Source organism: Trifolium pratense, linkage group LG7, assembly GCF_020283565.1.
Source record: "Trifolium pratense cultivar HEN17-A07 linkage group LG7, ARS_RC_1.1, whole genome shotgun sequence".
NCBI classification, from domain to species: domain Eukaryota; kingdom Viridiplantae; phylum Streptophyta; class Magnoliopsida; order Fabales; family Fabaceae; genus Trifolium; species Trifolium pratense.
The window spans coordinates 18,725,320-18,753,129 of record NC_060065.1 but is presented as its reverse complement, the minus strand read 5'-3'; the positions used below and the strand labels follow the sequence as shown (position 1 = coordinate 18,753,129).

The window sequence follows — 27,810 nt, the reverse complement described above, 5'->3', positions numbered from 1 at the left end:
TGCCAGTTTTCACTGCAGGTAGTCCAGTGCACAATCAATCATTTATTTTTTAAATAAAAAATAAAATTGCAATAATAATAGTGTTTACGTGAAAATTTAATTGGTAAACAACCGCTAGTTTAAGTATTTAAACTCGCGAGACCAACTAGTAAATCTCAGGACAATTTTGTGTTTTGTTTACTTAGAAAAATGTTTGAATGTTCGCTTTAGGAAGAAAACAAACACTTAAAAGTTGAATCATTTTCGAGTAACACAAGAGAAACTAGTTCGAATCGCCTCGAAACAACAGTTTCTCAAACAAGTATTCAAATTAAACTAAAGAAAAATCGCTGGAAAGTAAATTGCATTGAATGTAAAACAATTACAAATAGATGGTTCACAAAACATACATTTCTTCTCAGGTATTCCTTTCGTTCGAACGCTGAGTACTTAGAATTTCAGAGAAAGTTTTATGCAAAATTTTGTGACCCCTGTTCTGAATGAAAAACTGCTATAAATACTACAACGAAGTGGTAACTACTTCTTGATCATCTGGACGCTCTTCGATCTGCCACGTCGACCCACGTTCTCCACTTTCATCTTTCATTCCTTCAGTGCGCGCACCAATCACTACTACAATTTTGACATATAATAGCGCTAATTTAATAGCGTTTTTTAATAAAACGCTGTTAAAAATGACACACATAGGCTTATAATAGCGGTTACTTTGTCGGGCGCTATTATATGGTGATAATGAAAATAAACGGATGAGTTTAATAGCGCTTTCTGTATAAACGCTATTATATGGTTACCTCTTTGTTAACGCTTTTTGTAGAATCGCTATTATAGGACTTTCTACCTAGTTAAATAAAAATATGGCCCAAAATATCTCGTCAATCTCGAACTACCTTCTACCCTCATCGAACTCACCACTATCTCGTAAATCTCCTTCTTTACCTTCTTCCCCCAACATGTTCACCTAAACAACCCTCCATTCTTCTCTCCGTCGAACTCAGAAACCTTCTTTCTCTCAATCGTCCCCTCTTTGAACCCTAGAACTCAGAATTTCCAAAATTCAATTGAAACCCTGTTACCGATTCAATCCGTATCAAACCCTAAAACTCAATTGAACCCAGAACTCGGAAATTGATTGATTTGTTTCCCATAAATTGAAACCCTAAAACCAATATATTTGTACAAATGGTTTAATCGCGCTTTATGCTCGGGCGCTATTAAAGATATGACAATAATAGCGTTTTTAAAATAAAGCGCTATTAAATCCCATTTCTGAAGCACTCTCTGGCAACGACAGTTTACATATGACAGCGTTTTTCAAGATAAGCGCTATTAAATGTCCATATTTGATAGCATTTTAAAGCGCTATTATAGCCACTCAGACATATAATAGCGGTAACAGTAATAGCACTTTTAAGCGCTATTAAAAGCCAAAACAAGCGCTATTAAAAGCCCTTTTTTGTTGTAGTGAATGCTTATTGGGCCGTTGTTGTTTCTTTTTTGGGCCTAGCCCAACTTGCCCTTCGACTCAATTTTGTGCTTTCGACAGGTTCCTGACAAAACCAAAACCAAATGTGCCTTCCAAAGCCTTCGAGGCGCTCCTTTGCTTCGATATAATTAGACCTCGACACATAATTTGAAAGTTTTATTTTGACAATATAACCTTCAAATAAATGTTGGACCCACCAATTATATTTAATTGATAAATACCAAATTTATATCCAACAAATAGTTATTGGATATTCATACATACAAGTAGAGTTTGAATTTCAACTTCAGTTATGACCTTTGAACCAACAATTTTTTCATTTTTACTAGTTGAATTAAGATTTATAAATAAGTAATATGTATTTTTTTTCTTATATAGAATTAGAATTAATCTTGTATTATCATATTATAAATATGTGCACCATATTAATTTTAGTTTCTAAAATATAAAACTGTATTTATAGACTAATGACTTGACAACATGAAAGTTTTATATGGATAGAAAATATAAGGGGCGTTTGAATTAGCTTAATTGAGTTTATGCAAATAATTTATGTAATTTTTATGTATTATTGTAAGTTTGTCAAGGTAGTTTATAACAATTTCTTGGTCATATTTTACTTACCTCGCGGCCGAACTCTGTAATATTAGGGTCTCTTTCCTCTAGGAATCAGAGGGTTATAAACAAAAAAAAATAGCTTATAAAAATACAATTTTCACTAGTATGAACTTATAAAATAGCATAAAACTTAATTTATATTGCATAAGCTCAAAAATAAGCTAATCCAAATAGACCTTTGATAATTAAAATCACTTTATTCTTTAACTCTCCATTTTAATCACCAAGTCAATTTTTTTTTTATAAACAAAAAACTTATTAGAGTATAAGAGATATTCTAACCCGAACAACAAAAATAAATTCGGACTCAACATCACAGTAGAAAAAAAAATATAAACACCTTTTATGAAGGGCTACAAGACTCCATCTTATCATGTGCTAGAAAATTGGATACATAATATACATGTTGTTACAAAGATAACCTAGTACACAAATATCACACTTTACAAAGAAACACCCCATGCTAACAAATATTTAAAGGGCCCTCCTCAAATCCTTGAACTACCACCAATATATTTGTATCAGCCCTTGTCAAATCCTTTTCCTCCAAAGTAATAAAGCCAATCCTAATCACCACATGTTCTATTTGACGCCAAATCTTCAAAGAACTTTTGTATTGAATAATCGTCAAAGTTAATTTATATTCCATGCACATGCAAATGTATCACTTTTAACCTCCACTTCAGTGATTTAAGAAAACACCTTAGTAAATTAAAGTGCCTTTTATAAATACACTATTTATTTTTAACAATTAAGTGGAAATTTAGTTTCCCTAGACAAGTTATAATTTAATCAAACTATAGGTATATTTAGCAACAAAAAAAATGTAGGTAATTTGATCTATAAGTAAATTAAAATATTAATCGATCCTAAAATATATTCTTTTTTCACAATAGTTTATATCAATTTTTTTACTCTTAATTTATATCAACTCAAATCTTCAAATATTTCCTTAAAACAGAGAAGATCTTAAAAGCACTTACAAATATATAATTTTATTAAATTGAATAAGACATATATAAGAGATGCCAAGACAAGAGAACTAATTTTATAAATAAAACAAGGCATAAGACATGCCAAGACAAAAGCAATGTGACTTTACATATATGTAATTAAGCACTTACAAATAGTACTACATAGTATATCTCCCTCAAAGATTCATTTTCATCAATTGTTAAAAGTCAAATCCAGTATTAATTATGGTCACCTATTAGAATGAAAAGTTGCATATTTTAATTAAGGTGGTGTTTGGCCAAATTGGTAAATGTCAAAACAACTTTAAAGTTAAAGCAAATTAAAATAGAACAAAAAAAAAAGTCAAAGTTGTTTGCAAATGTCAAAGAATTCTATCTTAAAATCAATTTTCAATAAAATGTTGTTTATAGAATATTACTCCCTCTGCTTGTTATTATAAGAACAAATTTATTTTTTAGATTCTTTTATAACTGATATAACTATTCTATAATATAGTTCAAATATATAGTATCAATTATGTAATTAATTTAAAAGTTAACTTTTTCTCACAATAAAAACTAGATGGAGTAATAAATTTTTGGATATTGCTAAAAATTACTTCAATTAAATATTTAAAAAGATAAAAATTCTCAAAAAGTACTATTACCAAAATACTATCATAAGAAGATTGAGAAATGAATATTTAGACATAAGAAGATTGAGAAAAAAATTCTCAAAAAGTACTATTAGCAAAATTACTTCAATTAAATATTTAGATTGAGAAATGATGTTTAGACATAAGAATATTGTTATCAAGTGTTTTTTTTTTGTGAGTGTATTTTAAACATGTGTGCAAAGTATATATAATAAAAATTAAGAGATGTATAAAAATATATATAGTCATTTTTTTATGTTCAAATAACTTTCATATAGTTGATTAATTGATTCCATACTTACCTTCTTTAATAAAATCCACTGAATGACAATTCTATATTGGGTCGATTCCACAAAGAAGCATATATGATATATTAAGCAAAACATTAATATTCCTTTTTCAAAAGACAATAGTAAATATTCATTTTTTGTTTGTATGAATTTTATTGGTGAGCAATATTCTGCAAGTATTTAAACCAAAAAAAAAAATATTCTGTAAGTATTTCTACTGATGTTTTCAATCTTTTAGCATGCTTTGAGCTTAGAGAAGTTTTAAAATTCAATTCACTTAAACTTTATTTTATATAAAAAATGAAAATAAATCATTCGTCTCATGGGAGCTCATGGTTTGAGCAATATTTGATCGCGAGATAAGTAAAATATGACAATGAATTATTCATACCAGGAATCGAACTTGAATTTTCCTAAATGATTCAACTCATATCTGTTTGTCATTTTTGTTTATAGACTTTCTTAGGGGTGTATTGAATTGAGATTTTAAAGGATTTTAAAAAACTCCCCTTATATCCTTTTTTTCCCGTGTCATTATTGATCGTTCTCTCTCATTCGACATCCTTTATCTCCACCTGAAGGTTGCTAGGGAAGTGACGGAACCCTTCCACCACACTTCCTTGACCTGAAGGTTGCCAGGGAAGGGACGTAACCATTCTTTTTTTCCACCTGAAGGTTGCGAGGGAAGGGACGTAACCATTCTTTTTTCTCCACACAATATTTCTATTCCTATGAAACTCAATTAATCAAAACGATTTTCTAATTATGGTTTTGATTGATCTTTTGTGCTGCCTTTTTTTTTTCTTCTTCTTCGGTGCTCCGTTGTTGCTTTTCGGAGATCTCAATCTTTGTGTTGCCTTTTCTTTTTCTCTTCGAATTGGTATTCTTTCGATTAGTAGATTTGTATTCCTTCGATTAGTAGATCTATGAGTCAGATATCAAGTCTTCAAATAAAAAAATTTGAGTCATTTGAAATTTTTAAAATCCATAAATACTTTGAAATCTGGACTTTTAAAATTCCTAATTGTAAACGGACTTTTAAAAATGTCTTTTAAAATCCCACAAAGTTAATATAATCTTACAAAATCTTTTAAAATCTTTAAGTTTTTTTTTTCAAAATAGTCTCTCAAAATTTCAATCCAATACACCTATCAGTAACATTTATATAAAAAAAAAAATAGTAATCATGTAAAAAAAACTATTCTCTATGACAAAATATAAGTAAAACTTACCTTTTTAAGTTTTTTGAGCGACAGAGTGTAAAACTTTAGAATCATTTACTTTTAATCCCTTCAAATATTCAAAATAGTAATATGACATATTTAAAATAAGATTAATTGTTTACACATTTCATTTTTTAAATAACAAAAGGAAAGTTAAAATAAATTTTTTTAGGTGTTATCTTATAATTTCATGTGAATTGAATATTTGAAGTGATTTATTGCAAGGGTCTGTTGGAAAGTGAATTGGTCTGTGTTGGTGGTCGCGGTTCATTTGCCTATTTTTATACTTTGGTCGGACTTGCCTCGTGCTTGACAATAATCTGTTAGACTCTATTAGATTGATTTCATTTAATTTGTGCTGATTTTTAAATTTATATCACCCGTTAGGGTTGACCTGCATTTTACTAGATCAGGTTTTATGAGACTATGGTAGACGATGAGAGCATGTAATTATCTTGTACTTTTTTTATTATTATTATATTATATATTATTATGAGATTATTGTAGACGATGAGGGCATGCTATTATCATGTAATTTTTCTTTTTTTATTATACTATTTATCTTGTCAAATTTTTTTTTATTATATTATATATTCTCTTAACTTATAAAAAGAGTAAAAAAAAAATATTTCAGACCAACAAATCATATAACATGCCATTATGTTATATCAAAAAAAAGTGTTATATTATTATTTGGGTAAATGATCATTTACCCCCCTGCAAAATAAGCAAATTTTCGTTTACCCCCCTGTGCATATTTTTTTTCTGTTTACCCCCCTGCAAAAAATAAATTCTCTCATTTTGCCCCCTGGCTGTACAGCAGGACATGTGACTGTGCAAATCTGCTGACGTGGCTTGTACACATGGAAAAAATCATTTATATTTTTTTAAAAAATTCCACGTCAGATATTTTTTTTTATAAAAAATAAATTTTTTTTCCTACAAAATAAAAAAACCAATTTTCTTATTTTCTTTTCCCAAAATTAAAAAAAATTCCTACAAAATTTTAAAAATTATATTTGTTTTCCTACAAACGAATTTAAAAAAAAAAAATTCCTCCCAAAATAAAAAAACGAATTTTCTTATTTTACTCCCAAAATAAAGATTTACTCCGAAATAAATTTTATTTCCAAATTAAATATTTTAAAGATTTATTTTCAAATCTCTTTAAATTAAAAAAAAAACATAATCTTTAATTTTTAAAAACAAAACTTTATTTTTTGTGTTAATCTCTTTGAATTAAAAAAAAAAATAGAAGAGGAAGTTTTATTTGTGTTTTCCTCTTCTACCAAAATTATATGTGATATTAAATTATGCAGCAAAAAAATTAAGCAAAATTATGCTTCAATTCTTATGTGATATTAAATTGTGCAGCAACCTTAGCTTGTACTATATCTGCAGCACTAAATTACGCAGACAAAAATAAAGATTCTATTTTTTTTAATTAAAAGATATTTGAAAATAAATCGTTAAATTCTTTATTTTGGGGACAAAATAAGAAAATTTAATTTTTTATTTATGCAAAAAAAGTTATTTTTGTACGAAATCTTTTTTTTTTTTTATTTTGTAGGAAAAAAATTATTTGTAGGAAATTTTATTTTAAATTTTGGGAAAAAAAATTCGTTTTTTTTTTGTAGGATTTTTTTTTAAAAAAAAAATTATGTGACATGGAATTTAAAAAATAAATATAAATGATTTTTTCCACGTGTACAAGCCACGTCAGCAGATTTGCACAGTCACATGTCCTGCTGTACACCTAGGGGGCAAAATGAGAGAATCTATTTTTTGCAGGGGGGTAAACAGAAAAAAAATCTGCATAGGGGGGTAAACGAAAATTTGTTTATTTTGCAGGGGGGTAAATGATCATTTACCCTTATTATTTTTAGTCTAAAAGTCTATGAGAGAGACTAAAACCAAATAACTATAACTTTGTGAATGAATTAATTGAGGAGTACCAAAAATATAATTAATTAGGTATTTTTACTATATACACTTCACTATAAAACATATTTACGTGTATATTCTTTAGATCCTTCTAAGATATAGTATACCATATAGTCATTGTCATGGGAAAGGGTCTTCAAGTAATGATGAAAACATCTTTACTTTTGGAAATGGGACAACCATATAGTCAATGCCTAAAAAATTTCTTCCATTTGCTAGCAATATGAAAGTCATATCATAAGTGCTTTATTAAAAAAATGATCATATATATTTAAATAATTTTTCATTACTTTTTCTAGATACATGCATGTAACTAACTCTCTTCATCTTTCCTAGGTTATGCCGACTATACACTATAACACAATATCCATAATTCTATTATCCACACACAACAAACACTATAATTACATATGTAAGCATTTTATATTTTCCCAATTAAGCACCAAAGAGATAGATGATTATCAATTCACCAAATTTTGCTGACATAACATGTTATTTGAAGGTTTTGCCGACTTTCACAATTTGCATCTTTATGATGTATAAATTAAGATAAACATACACTCATCAAATTAGAGTTTCTCATTAGGTATCCGACTCGACACATGTTATTACATTCAATTATTTCATTTTTTAAATTATAATTTATGTCAACATATCAATATATGATGGATGCGTCTGAAACTTCGTAGCTAATGATAATAAACTTAGCATATCCCACATGAGTTGGTCAAGATTAGAGACTTTGGAGTGTGTTTTTTTCTAAGGTCTCAGGTTACAATTCTTTTAATGTCATTTTTTGTGTTGTGTCAGTCCATAAATGAGTCTTAAAAAAATAAGAAACATGGTGTTAAATAAATCTCTCATCGCTTGCGAGATGACCTGAATAAGTGTTTATAAAGTAGAGACAATTCTCACCTTATAAGCCGATTTTGTAAGGATGAGTTAGACCTCATACTCAATTCTAAGACATGGTGATCCTCACACGCTCTAGCCAATGTTTTAGAATTTGGATGCAATTGAACATTTCGAGTAGTTGAAACCGTATCAAATACAAGTGGAAATGAGTGTGCATGCAAATCGAGAAAATATTTGGTCCGATTTTTTTATTTGTAAATTTTATTAAGACCAACTAGTATTCTCTAGAAGCAACCGCACTTCACACACTTCTTCTGGCTCAGTTCCAAACGTACCACTTACACAACACTACCACCACAGAGTACTAGATATTGAAATTAAGTGGTAGTAAGTGAGCACCTGAAGAAAACTCTGAATAGGGTCCATCTTTCTCATAATGGGGTATCCAAGTTCAAAATTTCAACAGCTTTTGTGATATATATATATATATATATATATATATATAGAGGATGTATATTATGAGAATGATAAAGATATACGAGAATATGAGAATGAATAATAGACCATCAGATTAAAATTAAGGGTTGAGATTAAAACACTTTTTAATGTGTCATTTTCACTCAATTACAAACCCCTCTAACTTCTCTCTTCTTTCTTCGCTGAATCTTTCTCTCTCAGACCTTACCATCGCCGCCGATGTTCATCTCTCATTCAACCATCAATCCCACCTCCTCTGTTTCAGTTTCACACCCTCTTGATTCAATTGTTTATGCACACATCGACAAACTCATCTTCCTCTTGTCCAGCCTTCACCCTTTCATCTTCTTCGATCCACATCACATGTACTGTTCAACTTCCTCTATTGTTTTCCTTTCTTTCTTCTCTATGGTCACGCGTTTTGTGGATAACATCAAGGTCCGCCGTTACCACCCATCTTCCCGCGACGGCGTTTCGTGGTTCTGGGTTTGATTTTTTCTGCGTTTGTTCATCGACCTCTGTTCTGGGTTATTTTAATGTGATAGAAATTAAACTCTTTTAATCAAAGGCAGATGACGATGACGGTCATGAATTTGAGACGGCGACGGTCGGTGGAGGTTGCACAAACAATTTCCGCCGTGAATTTGTTTATTATTAAATAAATTAAATTAAAAATTGATTCTTTCATCATAGTTTAAGATTTTTCCAATGGAGGAAACTGAAATTAAAAATCAAGCTTGTAATTGGAACCAATCAACAAAAAGGAGCGGAAAAAACAAAACTTTATCTCATAAACTCATTCACCTGTTGTTCATCTTCTCCAACTCACTGATTTTTTCTGTCTAGAATTGGAATCAATCTCACATCAAAGTTAATCTCATGAGAAAGGAAAAGAAAAATAGAAAAGATTAGATGAAGAAACCCAAGGCTGTTTTAGTTTATTGTTCAAATTGCATAACCAATTGAAACTCAAATAAATAGATTGATTTTAATCTCCTTGATTTCAAGCACCATTGTTGATGGTATTGGTGGGTGTGGCGTCATAATGGGAAGAAGGCGGTGGCCGGAAAGCATACGACGGCCGGAAAGGAGAAGGAGCTGGAGAGACGGTGGGAAGAAGCAACACGCTGAATCATTCTGATGATGGTGTGGAGGAGAGAGAGATTTGAATTGAAATTATAATGTCACGTGACTCGGTTAATGATGTTCTAATCCTACTCCTTCATTTAAATTTAATGGCTACGATTAATTCTCATATTCTCATATAACTTTACTATTCTCATAGTATACATCCTATATATATATATATATAGGGGTTTTCTAACATAGACCCTAGTTAGGTCTAAGTTAGCAAGGTGCACCTTTTCAATTGGACCAAAATACCCATTCTTTTAATTTTTGAAAGAATAGAGCAACAGGGGCATTTCTGTAATTTTACACCAACATTACACGCGCCCCACCTTCTGAAACCATTAATAGACGCGGATCCAGTGTCGCGCGCGTACCGAAGGACCATGGTTACAGATCGTTGATTTTTATCAGACAGCCAAGATCTGATCTCATCAAGACTGTCTGATCAATCAGACAGCCCAGATCATCCTGATCCATCAGATTCCATCGCCTGCGCCACACTGGATTACAACCTGGAGAGAGAAAAATTTGCTTTTAAAAAGTAGGACACGTGTCACACAATGGTTGGCTGGGCGTGATTTTTGTTCATTTAATACTTTGAACTCAATTATTTCGTTGTAAATTAATTTTTTATTTTTTTATTTTTATACCAAAATTCATAATTTTTTTTTGTCTACAAATAGAGACTTGGTTCGTTTGATTTGGACACCGAAAAAAAAAACGCAATTTTTCACTACTTAATCTCATTTTTTGTCTACTAAATACGTTACTTGTGTGTTGTAATTTAACACGCACCACTCAACCAACTCACTGAAACCATTATACCAGGAAAATAGTAGATAATATTCTGGAACTTTTGGTATATTTTATGAAATTTTTGGAGACCTGAAACTATTTTTAGTTAATTAAATGAGATAAAACGGTAATTAAAAACTAATGTTTGCTTCTGAAACCATTTTACTGGTAGAATGGTTGCACATAGTTGTATTCTGAAACCATTTTACTGGTAGAATGGTTTCAATGAGTAATTTATTAATTGTGTTTGCTTCTGAAACCATTTATCTGGTACAATGGTTTCAGAGAGTTGTAATCTGAAACCATTTTGCTGGTAGAATGGTTTCAGTAAGTTGATTATTAGTTATTTGCTTCTGAAACCATTTTACTGGTAGAATGGTTGCACATAGTTGTATTCTGAAACCATTTTACTGGTAGAATGGTTTCAATGAGTAATTTATTAATTGTGTTTGCTTCTGAAACCATTTATTCGGTACAATGGTTTCAGAGAGTTGTAATCTGAAACCATTTTGCTGGTAGAATGGTTTCAGTAAGTTGATTATTAGTTATTTGCTTCTGAAACCATTTAGCTTGTAGAATGGTTTCACATAGTTGTATTCTGAAACCATTTTACTGGTAGAATGGTTTCAGTGAGTAATTTATTAATTGTGTTTGCTTCTGAAACCATTTATCTGGTACAATGGTTTCAGAGAGTTGTAATCTGAAACTATTTTGCTGGTAGAATGGTTTCAGTAAGTTGATTATTAGTTATTTGCTTCTGAAACCATTTAGCTTGTAGAATGGTTTCAGAGATTTGTACTCTGAAACCATTTTTCTGGTAGAATGGTTTCAGTGAGTTGATGTAAGGGAGTGAAAAATGAGATTAAGGTAGTGAAAAATTGGGTTTTTTTTTCTGTGTCCAAATCAAACGAACCAAGTCTCTATTTGTAGAGAAAAAAAAATTATGAATTTTGGTATAAAAAATAAAAAATTAATTTACGACGAAATAATCGAGTTTAAAGTATTAAATGGAAAAAAATTAACGCAGCCAATCATATGCTGACACGTGGCCTGCCTTTTCAAAAGGCTTTCTCTCTCCGCGTTTGGCCTTCACCCACGCGCGCCTGTCGGCGCGTGTGATGCACGCGCGTGATTTTTGTCCAATAATAGCGTGACACGTGTCCTGGGGGGTGGGAAAAGAAGGTGGGGGCGCGTGTACTGTTGGGTAAATTACAAAAATGCCCCTGTTGCTCTATTCTTTCAAAAATTAAAAACATGGGTATTTTTGTCCAACTGAAAAGGTGCACCTTGCTAACTTAGACCCAACTGGGTCTAAGTTAGCAGCCCCCATATATATATATATATATATATATATATATATATATATATATATATATATATATATATATATATATATATATATATATATATAGAGTCAGGATCCGTTGACACCAACTAGTTTGACACCAAATGTTACACCTCTCAATAACGTTTTAACCGATATAAATTTTATAAAATCCACCGTTGGATTGAAAGTTTACATCATATAGATCATTTGTGTAAAATTTCAAATAAATCCAAAATCATTTGATATGTTATTGAGATACATCAAAATTAACGGTTTTTGTATTTTTTTAAATGCCGTTAATCTTTATGTGTCTCAATAGCATATCAAATGATTTTGGATTTGTCTGAAATTTTACACAAATGATCTATATGATGTAAACTTTCAATCCAACGGTGGATTTTATAAAATTTATATCGGTTAAAACGTTATTGAGAGGTGTAACATTTGGTGTCAAACTAGTTGGTGTCAACGGATCCTGACTCATATATATATATATATATAGGGAGTGTATCTGGTGAGAACTGATAATTATTGTGAGAAATGAGAACTATTAATAGTAACCATTAGATTTAATTGACGTATCAGATTAAAATCTTCCCACTCGCTTAAAATCTCATGTGATTTTATTTGTGCAGATTGAAAAATCTTCTTATATATAATCTTTCCTAATTCATTTGCAGCTCTCTTCAAAACTTACATGAATAAATTTTTACTTCTCTGTTCAATTTTTTAACACAACAATGCCGTTATACAATTTTCTCTTAATTTCACGAATATAATTTTTTTTTTATAACCAAAAGCATTACGCTTAATATATATACCACCGGTTCTTTTGCAAAAAATTATTTAGAAACACAAAACATCAAGTTAGGAGTGCAAATCAAACAACATGCAACCAATTAATCAATTCCATACCGTCAACAACTTTGTCACAAATTAAAAATTCACAAGTACTTGACTCGATGCCTCTCCTCAAGAAAGCACCAACATGACTTATGTGTTGCTGTATTTAATTAATTGTTATGGTAATTTTTCATTTTGCTTAGCTCAACAAATGCACACATCTTCTATCTCAAAAACCTCAAACATGAACACAAAAAAGCCAAGAAAAAAAACTAGAATGGCAAATATCCAATATTTTCTTAGAGGGAATTGAACAAGCCGAATGAATGATCAAGTGTTAGAATAGAATTAGTGAACAGTTTGAGTTAATAATAAATTAAATTAAGAAAGATTATAGGAATAAATTAGGAAAGATTATATCTAGGAAGATTTTTCAATCTACATAAGTATGATCACGTGAGATTTTATGTGAGTGAGAGAATTTTAATCTGATACGTTAGTTAAATCTAAGGGTTATTATTAATTGTTCTCATTTCTCATAATATTTTAATCCAAATTCAAGTTTGAAACTCATGTAATTAATATCTTTTCTTCTTGTTAACTCCAGAAAAAATGGAAGATCAAGAGAATTGACTGGTGAGCCGTATGAGTCAGGAAACTCTCAAGTACGGTTCTAAGGGAAGGAATTGACTCACCTATTCCGACCGCGGAGAACAGGCCATTCGACAGGGAGATTCTGAAATTGCAGAATCTTGGTTTGATAAAGCTTCTGAATATTGGAAACAAGCTATAGCCCTTGATGTTGACTCAAGGGGAAATTATTACGGAATCTTACTGGGACTCAATTGCGGAAGAGATTAATGAGAGACTTCAAGAATGTAGTCAGATTGCATTGACGGAACTCGCGGCGCAGTTGAATGTTGGTTTGGATTTGATTGCTTCTGTGTTCGAGCCGCGCCTTGGAACTATAGTGAGCAACAATGACTTTGTCCTCAACGCCGCTTTGATTTGCCGGAATTAGTCACTTCAACAGTCTTCGATGGTTCTATGGGTATCCAAAATACGAACGAGATGGATGTTTATTGTCCCAACCATTCTAGTTAGTCCCAATCCCGATCAGAAAGGAAGGATTTTTTTTACAAAGTTTTCTCGTGTTGTTGATTCCTGAACGTAGTGCTTCTTCCCCCACGCGGCCTATTGGTACTAGTGGAGTAGGATTAACCTAACCCCATAGGTATAGGTATAACCTTTCGCTTAATACTAAAAACCTAAATGGAAGCATATGAGGCTGCATTAATCGGGAATACACGACAGAAGGGATTAATTACTTTATTTCCCAATTTCACCTTCAGCAAGCGTAGGTTTTTTTTTTCAAAATTTTTTGCTTTCTCTCCGAAGAATGTATTTTTCTCCTAAGACTGAGATCGGTAAAAAAAAAAAGAATCAAATCGCACCATCTCTGTAATAAGTGAATGCCTCCCTTTCTCCAGAAGTTGTCGGAATTATTCGTAATAAGATGTTGGCTACAATGGTAAAGGTCTTATCAATAAAATTTCCATTTATCCGAGATCTAGTCATGAGTAGCAATCCATTCTATAATTTCATTTTTTTTTATCGCGTGATAAAAGAATCCCCAAACAAAGGAATTATACAATACAGTACGAGATAACGTAAAAATGGACTTATTAATCAAATTACTTTATCCTACGGCAGGCCTCGAAGTAAGGGTTTAAAAAAAAAAATAATTTCTTTCTTTTTTTTAGTTTCAATTAAATTAATTGAGTGCGCCTACGCAAATGGAATAAGAATGCCTCGCTATTGACTTGGTTTAGGGACATAATCATTATGTAGGAGAGATGGCCGAGTGGTTCAAGGCGTAGCATTGGAACTGCTATGTAGGCTTTTTGTTTACCGAGGGTTCGAATCCCTCTCTTTCCGCACCCTTATCAAGTTCATCAATGTTACTGACCTCAATGTTTGAGATAAAAATAGATACCACTATTCCAACTTTGGTATGGATTCTCTATTCCAAATTTTTTTCTTTAATATAGAAATATAGAAATTAACATAGAAAATAGTGGAATAAAGGGGGCAAGGAATAACCATTTTCCTATACCCATGTCTACCTTTCTTTTTTTTAATGAAAGATGAAAAAAAAATCCAGTGGATTGCAAATTTATGCAAAATGCTTGTCGATTTGTAAAATGTTTAATATATTTTGAACATCTTCTACGCGAAAATGTTCAATTTTCATAAGGTCTTCTTGACTCTTATTCAAAAGTTCCAATAATGTATGTATATCAAACTTTTTAAGACAATTATAGATCCTGGGAGGCAATTCTAATTGGTCAATAAAAATGGATTTCAATCCAATTTCTTTTTTTTTTTTTTCCTTAGTTTATCCTTAACTAATCTATCATGAAAAGTAAAAAGGGGTAAAGTAACTTTGTGTTGATTGTTTTCAAAATTCAAGTTTTCTTCTTCTGCGTGTAAAAAAGGAATAAACAAATCAATCAAATTCCGGGAGGCTTCATAAAGTGCTTCCTTAGGGGTTAAACTTCCATTTGTCCATATTTCGAGAAAGAGTATCTCTTGTTTTTCATTACCGTTCACATAAGAATGAATACTATGATTTGCATTTCTAACAGGCATGAATACGGCATCTATAGTATAACTTCCATCTTGAATGTTGTCTATTGTTTTTATACGATATCCCCGCTTCCTCTCAATTTGTAATTCAATACACAAATTAATAGGTTCTGTTAGGTTAGCTATATGTTGTGTATTATCCACGATTTCCACCGAAGGTGGTAAAATAATGTCTTGAGCTGTTACATATCCAGGACCTTTGAAACAAATGGACGCGTCTCGAGTTCCATACAGATTACTTCTCAATACAATTTCTTTCAAATTCATTAAAATTTCATGTATTGATTCTTGAATACCTACTATGGTAGAATATTCATGTGGTATTTTCTCAGATTTTGCACGTGTGATACATGTTCCCTCTATTTCTCCGAGCAAAATTCTTCGCATTGCAATGCCTATTGTATCTGCTTGACCTTTCATAAGTGGAGACAGAATAAAGCGTCCATAATAAAGACGCTTACTGTCTACCCTTGATTCAACACACTTCCACTGTAGTGTCTGAGTTGATACTTTTACTTTTTCTCGAATCATAGTAATATATTTTTATTAAACTCGTGATTTAATTGTTTATTTCTCTTGAAATATCTTTCTTGAATGTTTATTTATAGTTTTATATACGTCTTTTTTTAGGAGCCCTACATCCATTATGTGGCAGAGGTGTTACATCCCGTAGAAACTTTAATCGTATACCAACTAAATTAATGAGCCCTACATCCATTATATTAAGCAGTTGTATACTCCTGCTTATGTTGCTCGTGTTAGTGCTATGGTTCGAGGTGCTGCGAGGGGAATCACGGTTCCAACGAATTTGACAGTGTTATGGAGTTCGTTGCAGAATTTACTGCAAGAAATGGATGGAGCTAGTGGTGTGGCTGTTGACGGATCTTTCTTCCAGTCTTTGTATTTTCAACGGTGCTTCCTCGTATTCGTAATTAATTCAAAATGATGAGGGTTATGGAGAATTCTAAAAGAGTATTTTATTGAAGAATTCAGTTATTACTCAACAAATTCAAATTTTGATTTTTAAGGGATGAGATCAATTCAGAAGTGCCTTATTGTATCTTTTATGTTGTATCTTTTATTAAAATGGATTTCTCTTTCTTATTTAGTTATTTCTAGAACAGACAAAATTGAATTGGTCTAATTCAGAACCGTTTGATAGATTTTAATCTTCTATATCTTAGGGATATATCAAGAGATAAATAATCGGCTCGGTCCTTAGATTTACTTAAGGCTTTCCAGGAGCCGTATGAGGTGAAAATCTCATGTACGGTTCTGTAATAGAGATGGGAACAGTAATGTTATCACCGACTAGGATTATCTGTAATAGAGGTGTTATATCTTTTTGATTTTAATATATATTTCAACCAACTCATTAATTTAGTTGGTTGAAATATAGTAAGATGGGGACCCACCACCCACCCTAGAGCATAAGCTCTATTTTATCGGATTCTACGTGCATAATCCGAGGCTATTTTCCAAATAATCAAGCCTTCCTCACTACGAGTGCTAGTCATCATCTTATTGATCAGCTTAGTACTAACTGGACTAATTTTAGTACTAACTAGATTCCAAAGCTTAGTACTAACTGGACTAATTTTAGTACTAACTAGATTCCAAATTTTACAAATATCAATTGTGACTGGCTGAAAAATGTGAAAATGGAAGTTCCCCCTAGAAAAGAATAGGTTGACGAAGATATGGAATTTCATTTTTTTCCTCTCCTTTTATTTTTATTTAGTTTATTCCAATATCTTTTTGTCATTTATCCCCACGCGATAAATTGACAAAAAGATACCAAGTATCCTGGAATAGGAATAATTAATTGTTCCGATGGAACAAAGATATTATTAAGGAAGCACCGTAAAGATCGATTTCATATATCATATATACTTTTATATATATATGATATATCCATTTCTATAGAATCCTTGAGAAAGACTTTTCTTATGAAGAAAAGACTTACTATCTTTGGGATCTGATACTATATGAGAAATGAGAACAATTAATAATAACCCTTAGATTTAACTAACGTATCAGATTAAAATTCTCTCACTCACATAAAATCTCACGTGATCATACTTATGTAGATTGAAAAATCTTCCTAGATATAATCTTTCCTAATTTATTCCTATAATCTTTCTTAATTTAATTTATTATTAACTCAAACTGTTCACTAATTCTATTCTAACACTTGATCATTCATTCGGCTTGTTCAATTCCCTCTAAGAAAATATTGGATATTTGCCATTCTAGTTTTTTTTCTTGGCTTTTTTGTGTTCATGTTTGAGGTTTTTGAGATAGAAGATGTGTGCATTTGTTGAGCTAAGCAAAATGAAAAATTACCATAACAATTAATTAAATACAGCAACACATAAGTCATGTTGGTGCTTTCTTGAGGAGAGGCATCGAGTCAAGTACTTGTGAATTTTTAATTTGTGACAAAGTTGTTGACGGTATGGAATTGATTAATTGGTTGCATGTTGTTTGATTTGCACTCCTAGCTTGATGTTTTGTGTTTCTAAATAATTTTTTGCAAAAGAACCGGTGGTATATATATTAAGCGTAATGCTTTTGGTTATAAAAAAAAAAAATTATATTCGTGAAATTAAGAGAAAATTGTATCACGACATTGTTGTGTTAAAAAATTGAACAGAGAAGTAAAAATTTATTCATGTAAGTTTTGAAGAGAGCTGCAAATGAATTAGGAAAGATTATATATAAGAAGATTTTTCAATCTGCACAAATAAAATCACATGAGATTTTAAGCGAGTGGGAAGATTTTAATCTGATACGTCAATTAAATCTAATGGTTACTATTAATAGTTCTCATTTCTCACAATAATTATCAGTTCTCACCAGATACACTCCCTATATATATATATATATATATATATATATATATATATATATATATATATATATATATATATATATATATATATATATATATATATATATATATATATATATATATATATATATATATATTCATGTATATGAATAAATATGATAGTGAAATTTAAAACAAGGTTTTTAGTCTTTGATAAAAATGGAATCTTCTCATGAATGAAAAGAAGGGCAATAAGAACATGAAAACATTCTAGGCCTTGTGTTGTGCCTATAAGCCAAAATAATGTGTCTAAAATTCAATGACTCGATTGTAGGATTTTATTAGAGATTGATAAGGACATTGTGCTCTTTGTAGCCTTTTTAACAAATATCAAAAATTTGATTTGTTATAACTTATAAGCAATAAAATATTGAAATTTATGGCTTTGAAGAGAATAAAGGGGGGCCAAAAAAAAAGATTTGGAGTGTTCTATAACACTACAAGAATTCTTTGTATTTCCTACCTAAAATCTTGTAGGAAATGAGCACAATTTCGTAGGAAATGTTACATTTCATTAAAACTAAGTTTCGGTTAGACTGTTATTACTATGTCTATCCATTCGGAGTCCGATCATCAAAATTCTTTTTTCCGTTCGTTTTTTAAGTGCACATATATGTGTTAAAAGCATGACAATTTGTAATATAAACTACTTCTTCAATTGGTCCATGGTAGATCAGTAACTAAAAAATATGTAAAATATTATCGATAATTTATGTTTATGTTTGAAACTGTAATTTAATGATTATTTTCATTTTTATGATTAAAAAATCATTTAATTAACACCGATTTAATTAATACAATATATAATAAATATGTAACTCGTACTAAATTGACGTTAATAATGTTTTTTTTATCCGAAAAAATGTGAAGAGTCGTAATTTTTACTTTTAAAAAATATTATTGATAATCGTTAGAATTTCTGATAATTTTAAGCATTGTTCCACGGTCGACCACTTATTAATCCGATGAGCCAGCATATATTTTAAACTAAAAATTAATAATATAACAACTATTTTAATTGATGAGAAATACCAATATTGATCCTCTAATAGTGGAACTATTAAATTTCCAATTACATGTGTTAAGAGCATATTCCATGAATATCCTGTTTATTGTGCTCTCTCACCGTACGGTAACCTTAACTTTTATATATACTGCTTGTGATCGTTGCTGGTTACTTTTTTGAAAAAAAAAATTAAAACATTTCCTACCAAACTTTCGTATGAATTGCTTCCTAGAATACCACACATGCAGAACGGTCACATGAAAGCCAAAATTCAATGGTCAACAAACGTTTCCTACCAAAATTTCGTAGGAACTGCTCCCTTGGACCCCACACGTCAAGAGGGTAACATATAAAAAACCTTTCCTACAAATATTTTGTAGGAAATGCATTCTTGGGTGACGAAACCAATTTTCGTAGGAATTGTTTGTCGGAAATGCAGAGAATTCTTGTAGTGTAAAAGCATAAGTGTTTTTATAACTGATCACACTTTGTGATTAGATTGAGAAAGAGTACGTGTTCCTTTATGTGGTGGTAGAGAGGCATGCAATACTCAATAGTAATGTCATAATGTGATGTATTATCAATCAATATGAGAATAATTAATAACTTTTAAAATTTTGGAAACTGGAAATTATCAAGATTGAGAATAATTTCTTTTATGGTATGAGATAGATACAAATTTCTTTAGGTATTCTTGAATTACTAAAGATAAAAAAAAATTTAATAAATTTCTTTCATTTGAGATGATTTGGTTTGAGACCAATGCAACCTAATTTATTTCGAATCACATCGACATGTATTATTTCGAACCACACTGACACCAATGCATGAATGAATGCGCTTCTCTAGGTCAATCACACCAGGGATTTCTCGTACTGTGTATCCAATTTATTCGAAACCTCTCTAAATCCACCTGATTAAGAGACAAGATTTAACACATTTGGTAACGAGTTGAGATCCTAATAATTTATTTACTTAAGATATCACCTAAGCATAAAATAAAGAAGTCATATAATAAACTCACAACAACCATACCAACAACAAAAATAATACATATTGCAAGTAGGAAAACACGTGGTATTCGATTTTTGACTAGATAGCATGCATCAAAATGATAAATATATTATCAAAATGATAAGGGAGATATACAAAAATGAGGGGACTAGAACAAAATCTCTCTAAATATTCACAGGTTAAAGTTTGGTTTACCTATCTTATTAGAGATATAAGTTGTCTCTAATTTTGTGAGGAAGACTGACTCGAACCAGGTTAAGCTATCCAGTGAATCGGATACTTGTGGTGAACATAAAAAACAAAGAATTTGCGATCATAAGAAAATAGGAGTAGGCTATCAAAATTTTGTACAATATTATGAGTATATTTTAGAACTAAAGAATTTGGGAAAAGTGCATGGCAATGACTCTTGTTCAATTCCAATACTCTAACTCAATTCATGGTTAATAGTCTTAAAAATTTGTTTACAATATGGTTAGATTTTCATAGACCAAAACTGATTTCCAATAATAAAATAGTAGTGATGAGAAAAGAATATGAATAGCAAGAGTAAAAGTATTCTTATTTGCATATTGTGGTGATGAACTTTAAAAGATGACTCCTTTAGTTTCCCTTGATTCACCTCTTTCTTTCTAAATTTGTTTACAATATGCTTAGATTTTCATAGACCAAAACTGATCCAAAACTGATTTCCAACAATAATAAAATAGTAGTGATGAGAAAATAATATGAATAGCAAGAGTAAAAATATTCTTAATTATTTGTGGTGATAAACTTAACATGTACTCAAAATCGAATATGATAAAAATCACGCAGAGCCAGGGACAGAACCAGAAAAAATCATCGAGGGTAGCGAAAATATAACGCTTGATAAATAACATCAACCATAACTAACTTCTACTATTTAATAATTGCATACACCTTAGTTTAATGGAAAATTAAAAACATATATCTTAAAAAAGCATATACATACCAAAATATAGCCATCGAAATAATAATTATCTTCGACTTTTTTTATAGAACACTTCCATAATTTCTTAAGTAGTGATTGTCTTTGCAATATCTTTTTCTACATAAATAGTCAAAGTATCTGCAAGAAAATCATCTTCCATTTTATTGCGAAGCCTTGTTTTCACAAGCTTCATGGCTGAAAATCATCTTCCATTTTATAACCTATAAAACAACAATGATACCGGACCAAACACGGACACTGACACATCGACACCGATAATCATTTAAGTAAAAAAAATAATTCGATGTAATTATAAGTGTTGGTGTCGGACACTAACCATGTCTAATCTAAAGAGTGTCATGTTTTTCATCGATTATAACAGATTAAAATAGAAATTAGAACAAATTAAAGTATTGTATAGCCTTATGAAAAAGAAAGAAAAAAATCAGTAGATGAGAACAAAGGAAAAAAACTAACTTGTAGTCAACAAGAGTCTGGTGCTGCAACGCAATAAGTGTCGTGCAATACAGATGCTTGAGAAATTGAAAATCTTGGTTTGAAATTGCGGTTGAATGAATTTGGGGATTAGGTTTTCCCTGTTTATCTTTAAGAGAAACTAGACTACTTGGTGAACAAGTTGGTTACTATTTATTTACTTTACTTTTAGTGAGTTAAATTAAAATAGTTAATAAATATTATTATTTTATAAATATATACTAATATAAATCTTCATAAAAGATTGAGTTGAGTGGACCAAACAGAACGTGGGTGGCAGACTATCATTTTTTTATTAATAGCAAGGGTGACAATATATGTGATACATGACGTTAAAAAAAAAAATGTGATACATAGGATTGTATACTAGTACTATATATATGTGGGTGGCGGCCGCCCCTTTTCCACTGTAACATCCCAATTTTTATTATTAGAATATTTATTTATTGTGGCGTGTAACTTTCGTAATTGAATATTTCGGTATTTATGAGTTTAGACTTAAACTGCTAACTAGAGTAATTAATAGATGAGAATTTCTTTATGGAGCTTTAGGTAAGTTGTGCCTAAAATAAATAGAATGAGTATTATGTTAGTAAGTTAGTAGAATGGGGGGTGTGAATTGGAATTTTGTAGAAAACCTAACTATAAAAGCTAGTTACTAAGAGAAAGAGTCATTATTCATATTTCTTAGGGAAGTTAGAAAGAGAGGCTCTAGAAACAAAGGGAGGAAGAAACGAAGAAGTGAGAACCAAGCTCAAAGAACAACCAAGCTTCCATTTTTCAAGCTTCATTAGAGGTATGAGGGTAGTTTTATAATCTTTGAGGTGAATTAATGGAGAGGAGAGAAGTATCCTTCTCTAGCTCAAACTCTTCTCATCTCTTTTTCATTTTGGGTTAGTTATGGGATTTGGGAATATGTTAATCATGAAATTTATGTTATGATATATGATTATCTATGTGTGTTCATGATTTATAAATGAAATGATTTGATAAATGATGAAAATCCATGAATAAGTGCTTATAATTGATGATTTAAGTTGATTTAATCATGTTATAAGTGTGGTAATTGTTTGACATGAATTTATGGGTTTAAATAAGTGATTTTCGTAGCTTTAAAGTGCTTATTTGGACCAAAATCGCACCAAAACGCATCCTGCAGAATTCTGCAGTATGAACAGTGCGCTTGCGACGCAATCTGGCCGACGCTATAGTCGACGCAACCCCTTATGTTGACTATTTTGACTTTTTGTTGACTTATGCACCCGGAATCTATTTTGCTCATTTTTTCGTGTAGATTCCGATTACGGAGTTTGTTTTCTAAGATGATTGTTGGTTGTTTGTGTTTGCATATAAAGTATGCTTAATTAGTTTTTATTAATTGAATTAAATAACTAATTGTTGTTGATTAGTTTCAGTATCTTTTGAGTATGGAATAAATGTATTTTCCATGAGTTGATGATGATAGTGATGTTGTTAAGTCTTGTTGATACATTATGTGTTGTTGATTAATGATGATGATTAGGCTTGTTGATAGATTATGATAAATTATGATGTTGATTTATTAATGATGATAAATGATAATTTATCATGAGTAGATGTATTCTAAAGACGATGATTTAGAATATTTGGATTATGTTATCCATATTATGTTGATGTTATAGTTGAGATAAAACCATATGTTTGGTATATGCACATTCATGCATTCATAAGTTGTGTCTATTGATGAGTATCCTAGAGACGATGATCTAGTTTACTGTTATTCTAGAGACGATGATCTAGAATGTTTTAGAGACGATGATCTAAAACACTTGGATTAAATTATCCAAAATTATGATGAAATGGTACCACATGCATTAGATGTGTCTAGGTGATATCACATCTATGTGACTTTAGAATACATTAGGAATTATGTGTTGTTCCTAATTGTTAAATGATACCTGACATATATAGAATTCATTTATTAATGTTGATGATTAATACCTCTCAAATGTGATGTATGATTGATAAATGAATATAATGCGTTACCTGATTATTATAACTCGTTAATAACATGTAGTTATGTGATATATGTTATCTTTAACTCATATATACATATGTCTGAGTATGTCTGATATATGTGTGTGGATGTCTGAGTTGTATCTATGTAATTGTTCTTATTTATTTAGTGTCGGATATTCGTTATATTCGATCACTAGTTATGATTATATTATCTAACCCTCTGTTTTGTGTTTGTGCTGAACCGTTGCGGGTTCAGATTATCAGGTTGTGTATGTTTGTCGGTGTTCGAGTTGTTGGTGAAGCTCCGCTCTGATTATGACACGGGGAAGGGTTTATCGAGTCTTGTACTTGTATTCTTATTTTATTGTAAATGTATTATTTTAGAAAATAATTTTTATTAAGCGAGGTTTATGCTAATTAGCAATGTTCTTGAAGTATGTAATACCTTAAACCACTATTTTATATTTTAACTTCGACTTCGAGTCGTTTTAATTTTATTATCCGCTGTGTATTTTGAAAAAGAATTTTCTATAGTTGGATTTATTTAAATATTGGGTTTGGGTGTTACATCCACTATACCTAGTTCCGTCCATGCGCAGAGCATACTAACCATTAGTAAATTTTATTTTATCTATTTTTTTTACTAACACTTCAAATTAATTTTTATTTGGATCAACCAAAAGAATGTGACGATGAATTTGCATATCAAAATCATCAGTAAATAGTCACATTTTTAAGCAGATTAGGTGGGACAACTTAAGATACCGAGCCGAAAACCCCAACTCAACCCACAAAAAATGGCAGGTCAAATGAGTCGGCCTGGCAAGCCCAACCCATTTTGCCACTCCTAGCTATAATGTATCAGACTAAGACCGTATGATATGATGATGTGTTTGTGAACTAGTATTAAGTTTCAAGTTGTTATAACAAACAAAATTGTTTTCCCATCATAACAGACAAAATTGTTTTGTAATTTTAATGTATCCTAGTCCGATTATTTAGGTCTCAGTTAAAGTTCTAAATAATCGGGCAAAAGCCCTCAACTGTACAAAAAAAAAGTTCTAGATAATTTAACTTGAAGTGTTATACTAAAGTTACTAAATTTCATCCATCTCAAAGGTTAACGGAGTTTTATTACATATAATGAACATTTAAAAGTGAAATAAAAGGTCAAAAATTGTTATTTGCTTCAGCTGGGTCTGCCACGGTAGTGGCCAATTCCACACAGGCTGTAGCAGTGTTTTAAAAACGAGATGGATGCTTACGTTTGTCCTGACACGACCTTGACCAAGTTTGCTGAAAACAAAATTTGACTTTTCACAATTTCTTTAGCATTTAGTGATAATTTTCTTTGACTTATGACTACAAACCAACTTTAATTGCATTTCTTTCTCATCATTTCTTTCACATCAACATTGTAAAAACCATGCGAGCTTTTTTTTTTAACTTGGTCAAATGGAAATTCAAGAAAAGACCGCGATTTGTGCTTTTTGAGAATAATTAAATTAGAGAAAAATGAATATGCACTAACAGTGTAAAATAATTTTTTTTGGTTACTTCGCTCTCCGTTTTTCAGGCCTAACCGGACCGGATTACTCCCCGGTTCACGGTCCGACTGGCCGATCCGGTCCGATTTTACAACCTTGGGTACACCAAAGAAAGAGAGAAGAGAGACTAAAATGTCACAGGCCCACATTTTTTTTCATCACCTCAATGGTGCGAAGAAAGACAAAAGAGAACCACTTTTTTGGGTTCTTTCCTTCTATGCCCTGACATTGATAACATCACCTAACTAAAAAAGGCAAAATTACATCAGAAATCCTTTATCTTATTTATTTGTAACACTTTGGTCCTTTATCTTTTATTTGTAACATATAAGTCCTTTATCTTATATATTTGTAACACTTCAGTCATTTTTTCCATTTTTTATTAAAAAATACTAACATGACTTGCCACATCAGATAATTTTATTTTTTAAATATATTTTTTAATAAAAAATAAAAATAAATCCGAAAAAAATTCTTTAAAATTTGCAAATTTAATCATCTTCATCAAGTTCTTTACAATTTTTTCAGAAAAAAATTTGCAGATTCAAGCACCAAAGTACTTAAACATTCCTCAATGTTTTATTGACTCGTTTTGTTTCATTTCATTTCCACAACACTTTGTTTCCTCCGTCCTTCCTTAGATCTTAGATCTCTTCTCTCTAATGGCATCCATTACAGGAAGCTCCATGTCCCTTCTCCCAAACCAATCTATGGTAGTATGTATTACTACTAATCACCAGTTTTCATTTTCTTGATCCTTTCACTCATTCATTACTTAAACATTGTTTATTGGATCTGTTAAATCAAATTTTGTCATGTTGGTCAAATGAAAGATTTGATTTTTATATGATTTTGTCATGTTGCAGATTCCATGAACAAATCTCTCTCTAACTATTCAATTTCACTTTCAATTTTTTTTCTCAAAATGGAATCTACATAGATTTGAAATTTTTGTTCCCAAAATCGAATCAACATTTGATTTTTATATGATTTTGTCATGGTTGAAGATCGATGTATATGTCATAAAAGTCAATTTGGGTTTTAGTGATTTAGGGGTTTTGGTATTGAAAAAATTTGGGAAAGGTTTTGAAGGAATGATGAACATGATAGAGATGATGAAGATCTTCATCTTTTTCTGATAACATTTTTTAATTAAAATATATTTTTAAAAATAAAATTATCTGATGTGGCAAGCCATGTCGGTATTTTTTTTAATAAAAAACGGAAAAAATGACTGAAGTGTTACAAATATACAAGATAAAGGACCTATATGTTACAAATAAAAGATAAAGGACCAAAGTGTTACAAATAAATAAGATAAAGGACCTCTGATGTAATTTTGCCTTAAAATTAATAAATATTTTTAAATCTAAAGGACATCCTTATACTTTTATAAATAATCTAAATTTCGTTCTTCTATATTTTTTCTCTCATTTTCTTATACCAATCAACTCATCAAATCTATTCAATTTCTCACTTCTTTCTCTCTTCTCACACTCTTTCTCACCTTTTTCTCTCTTATCATTTTCTTCCCACAACCAATCACACCCTTAGAGCGTTTTCTCCCTTGTTTCTTTGCACTTATGTGCAGATTCTAAGAACCGTGGGACCCACATGTTTTAATTCTCTCTCGCCTATTTCTTTGCTCTGCCAAACCACAAAAATACACGGTTTCTCTTCTATCTCTCTCGCTTCAACTTCTCTCTCCCCTAAATCACTATACCAAATAAGCCGTTAGTGTTATTGATCACTAGAGAGAACCCATTTTAAAAATGGCTTCCTATTTAAGTTAAGTAAAAGTTTACCTAACCAAACTTAAGTTCAAACTTGGATACAACCGTTTGATTCACACTCAATAAAAACACCATCAACTAGGGATGGGCATAAAAACCAAAAAACCAAACCAAACTTGTGAACTGAACCAAACCAAACCTTTTAAAACGGAACCAATTTTTAAAAAACTAAAACCAAACTGTTTGTGACAACACGATTCGGTTAACTATGTGAACTGTTAACTGACCCAAAAACCAAACTCTAAAACTAAAACCCAAAAATCATAATTTGAAAACCATACCAAATCAAAACCTAAAATAAGTCATCTACACTTCTCCTCTGCCGTCACTGACCTCCATCAATAGAAGTTTTGTGTTCTCTCTCTGTTTAATAATGTTACTTTGCTGCATCATCAAAACAATATCAAGTGATTCTGCCTTTTTTGCGTGAATGATTATTAGGTTGTGATTTTATTTGAATTAAATTTTGATGGGTTGTGAAAATCATTGTTATTTGATGGGTTTTGTGTGTGATTGGCGGATTGTAAATTTGAGCTTTGATGCAAAATGATTAGTTTGGGGTGTATGAAAATACTACAGAATGTGTCAGTTTCTCATATAATTGCTGATTAGTTTGGATGCTGAATGAGTTTTTTTTTAATGAAGAATCAGTTTTTTTAATGCAGAACCGGTTAATTAGTTAACCGAACCATTTGGTTCAGTTCATCTTCTACAATTGCGGTTCGGTTTGGTTTTTCCGAACTAGAAAAACAATTCGGTTCGATTTTCATGCAATTTTGATTTTAAACCAAACTTTGCCCACCCTACCATCAACATCCCAATTTTATCCACCTAGTCACAACTATCCAAAACACTAAACCAAAAAGTC

At 30.8% G+C, this 27,810-nt stretch overlaps 1 protein-coding gene, 1 long non-coding RNA gene, 1 other non-coding gene and 1 pseudogene across 3 annotated transcripts; 2 read left to right on the top strand and 2 right to left on the bottom strand.

Moving 5' to 3' along the window:
* Positions 1-13,616: 13,616 nt before the first annotated feature.
* Positions 13,617-13,889, bottom strand: LOC123896000. Its single transcript, XM_045946460.1, is given in 3 exon segments — positions 13,617-13,733; positions 13,735-13,798; positions 13,843-13,889. Coding segments are annotated over 3 exon segments (228 nt in total).
* Positions 13,753-15,930, bottom strand: LOC123893762 (annotated as a pseudogene).
* Positions 14,446-14,533, top strand: TRNAS-GGA. Its single transcript has one exon. It is a non-coding gene; the product is annotated as a tRNA-Ser (tRNA).
* A 6,294-nt stretch (positions 15,931-22,224) lies between the features above and the next one.
* Positions 22,225-24,102, top strand: LOC123893761. Its single transcript, XR_006803541.1, has 2 exons — positions 22,225-22,400; positions 23,859-24,102. It is a non-coding gene; the product is annotated as an uncharacterized LOC123893761 (long non-coding RNA).
* Positions 24,103-27,810: the final 3,708 nt, after the last annotated feature.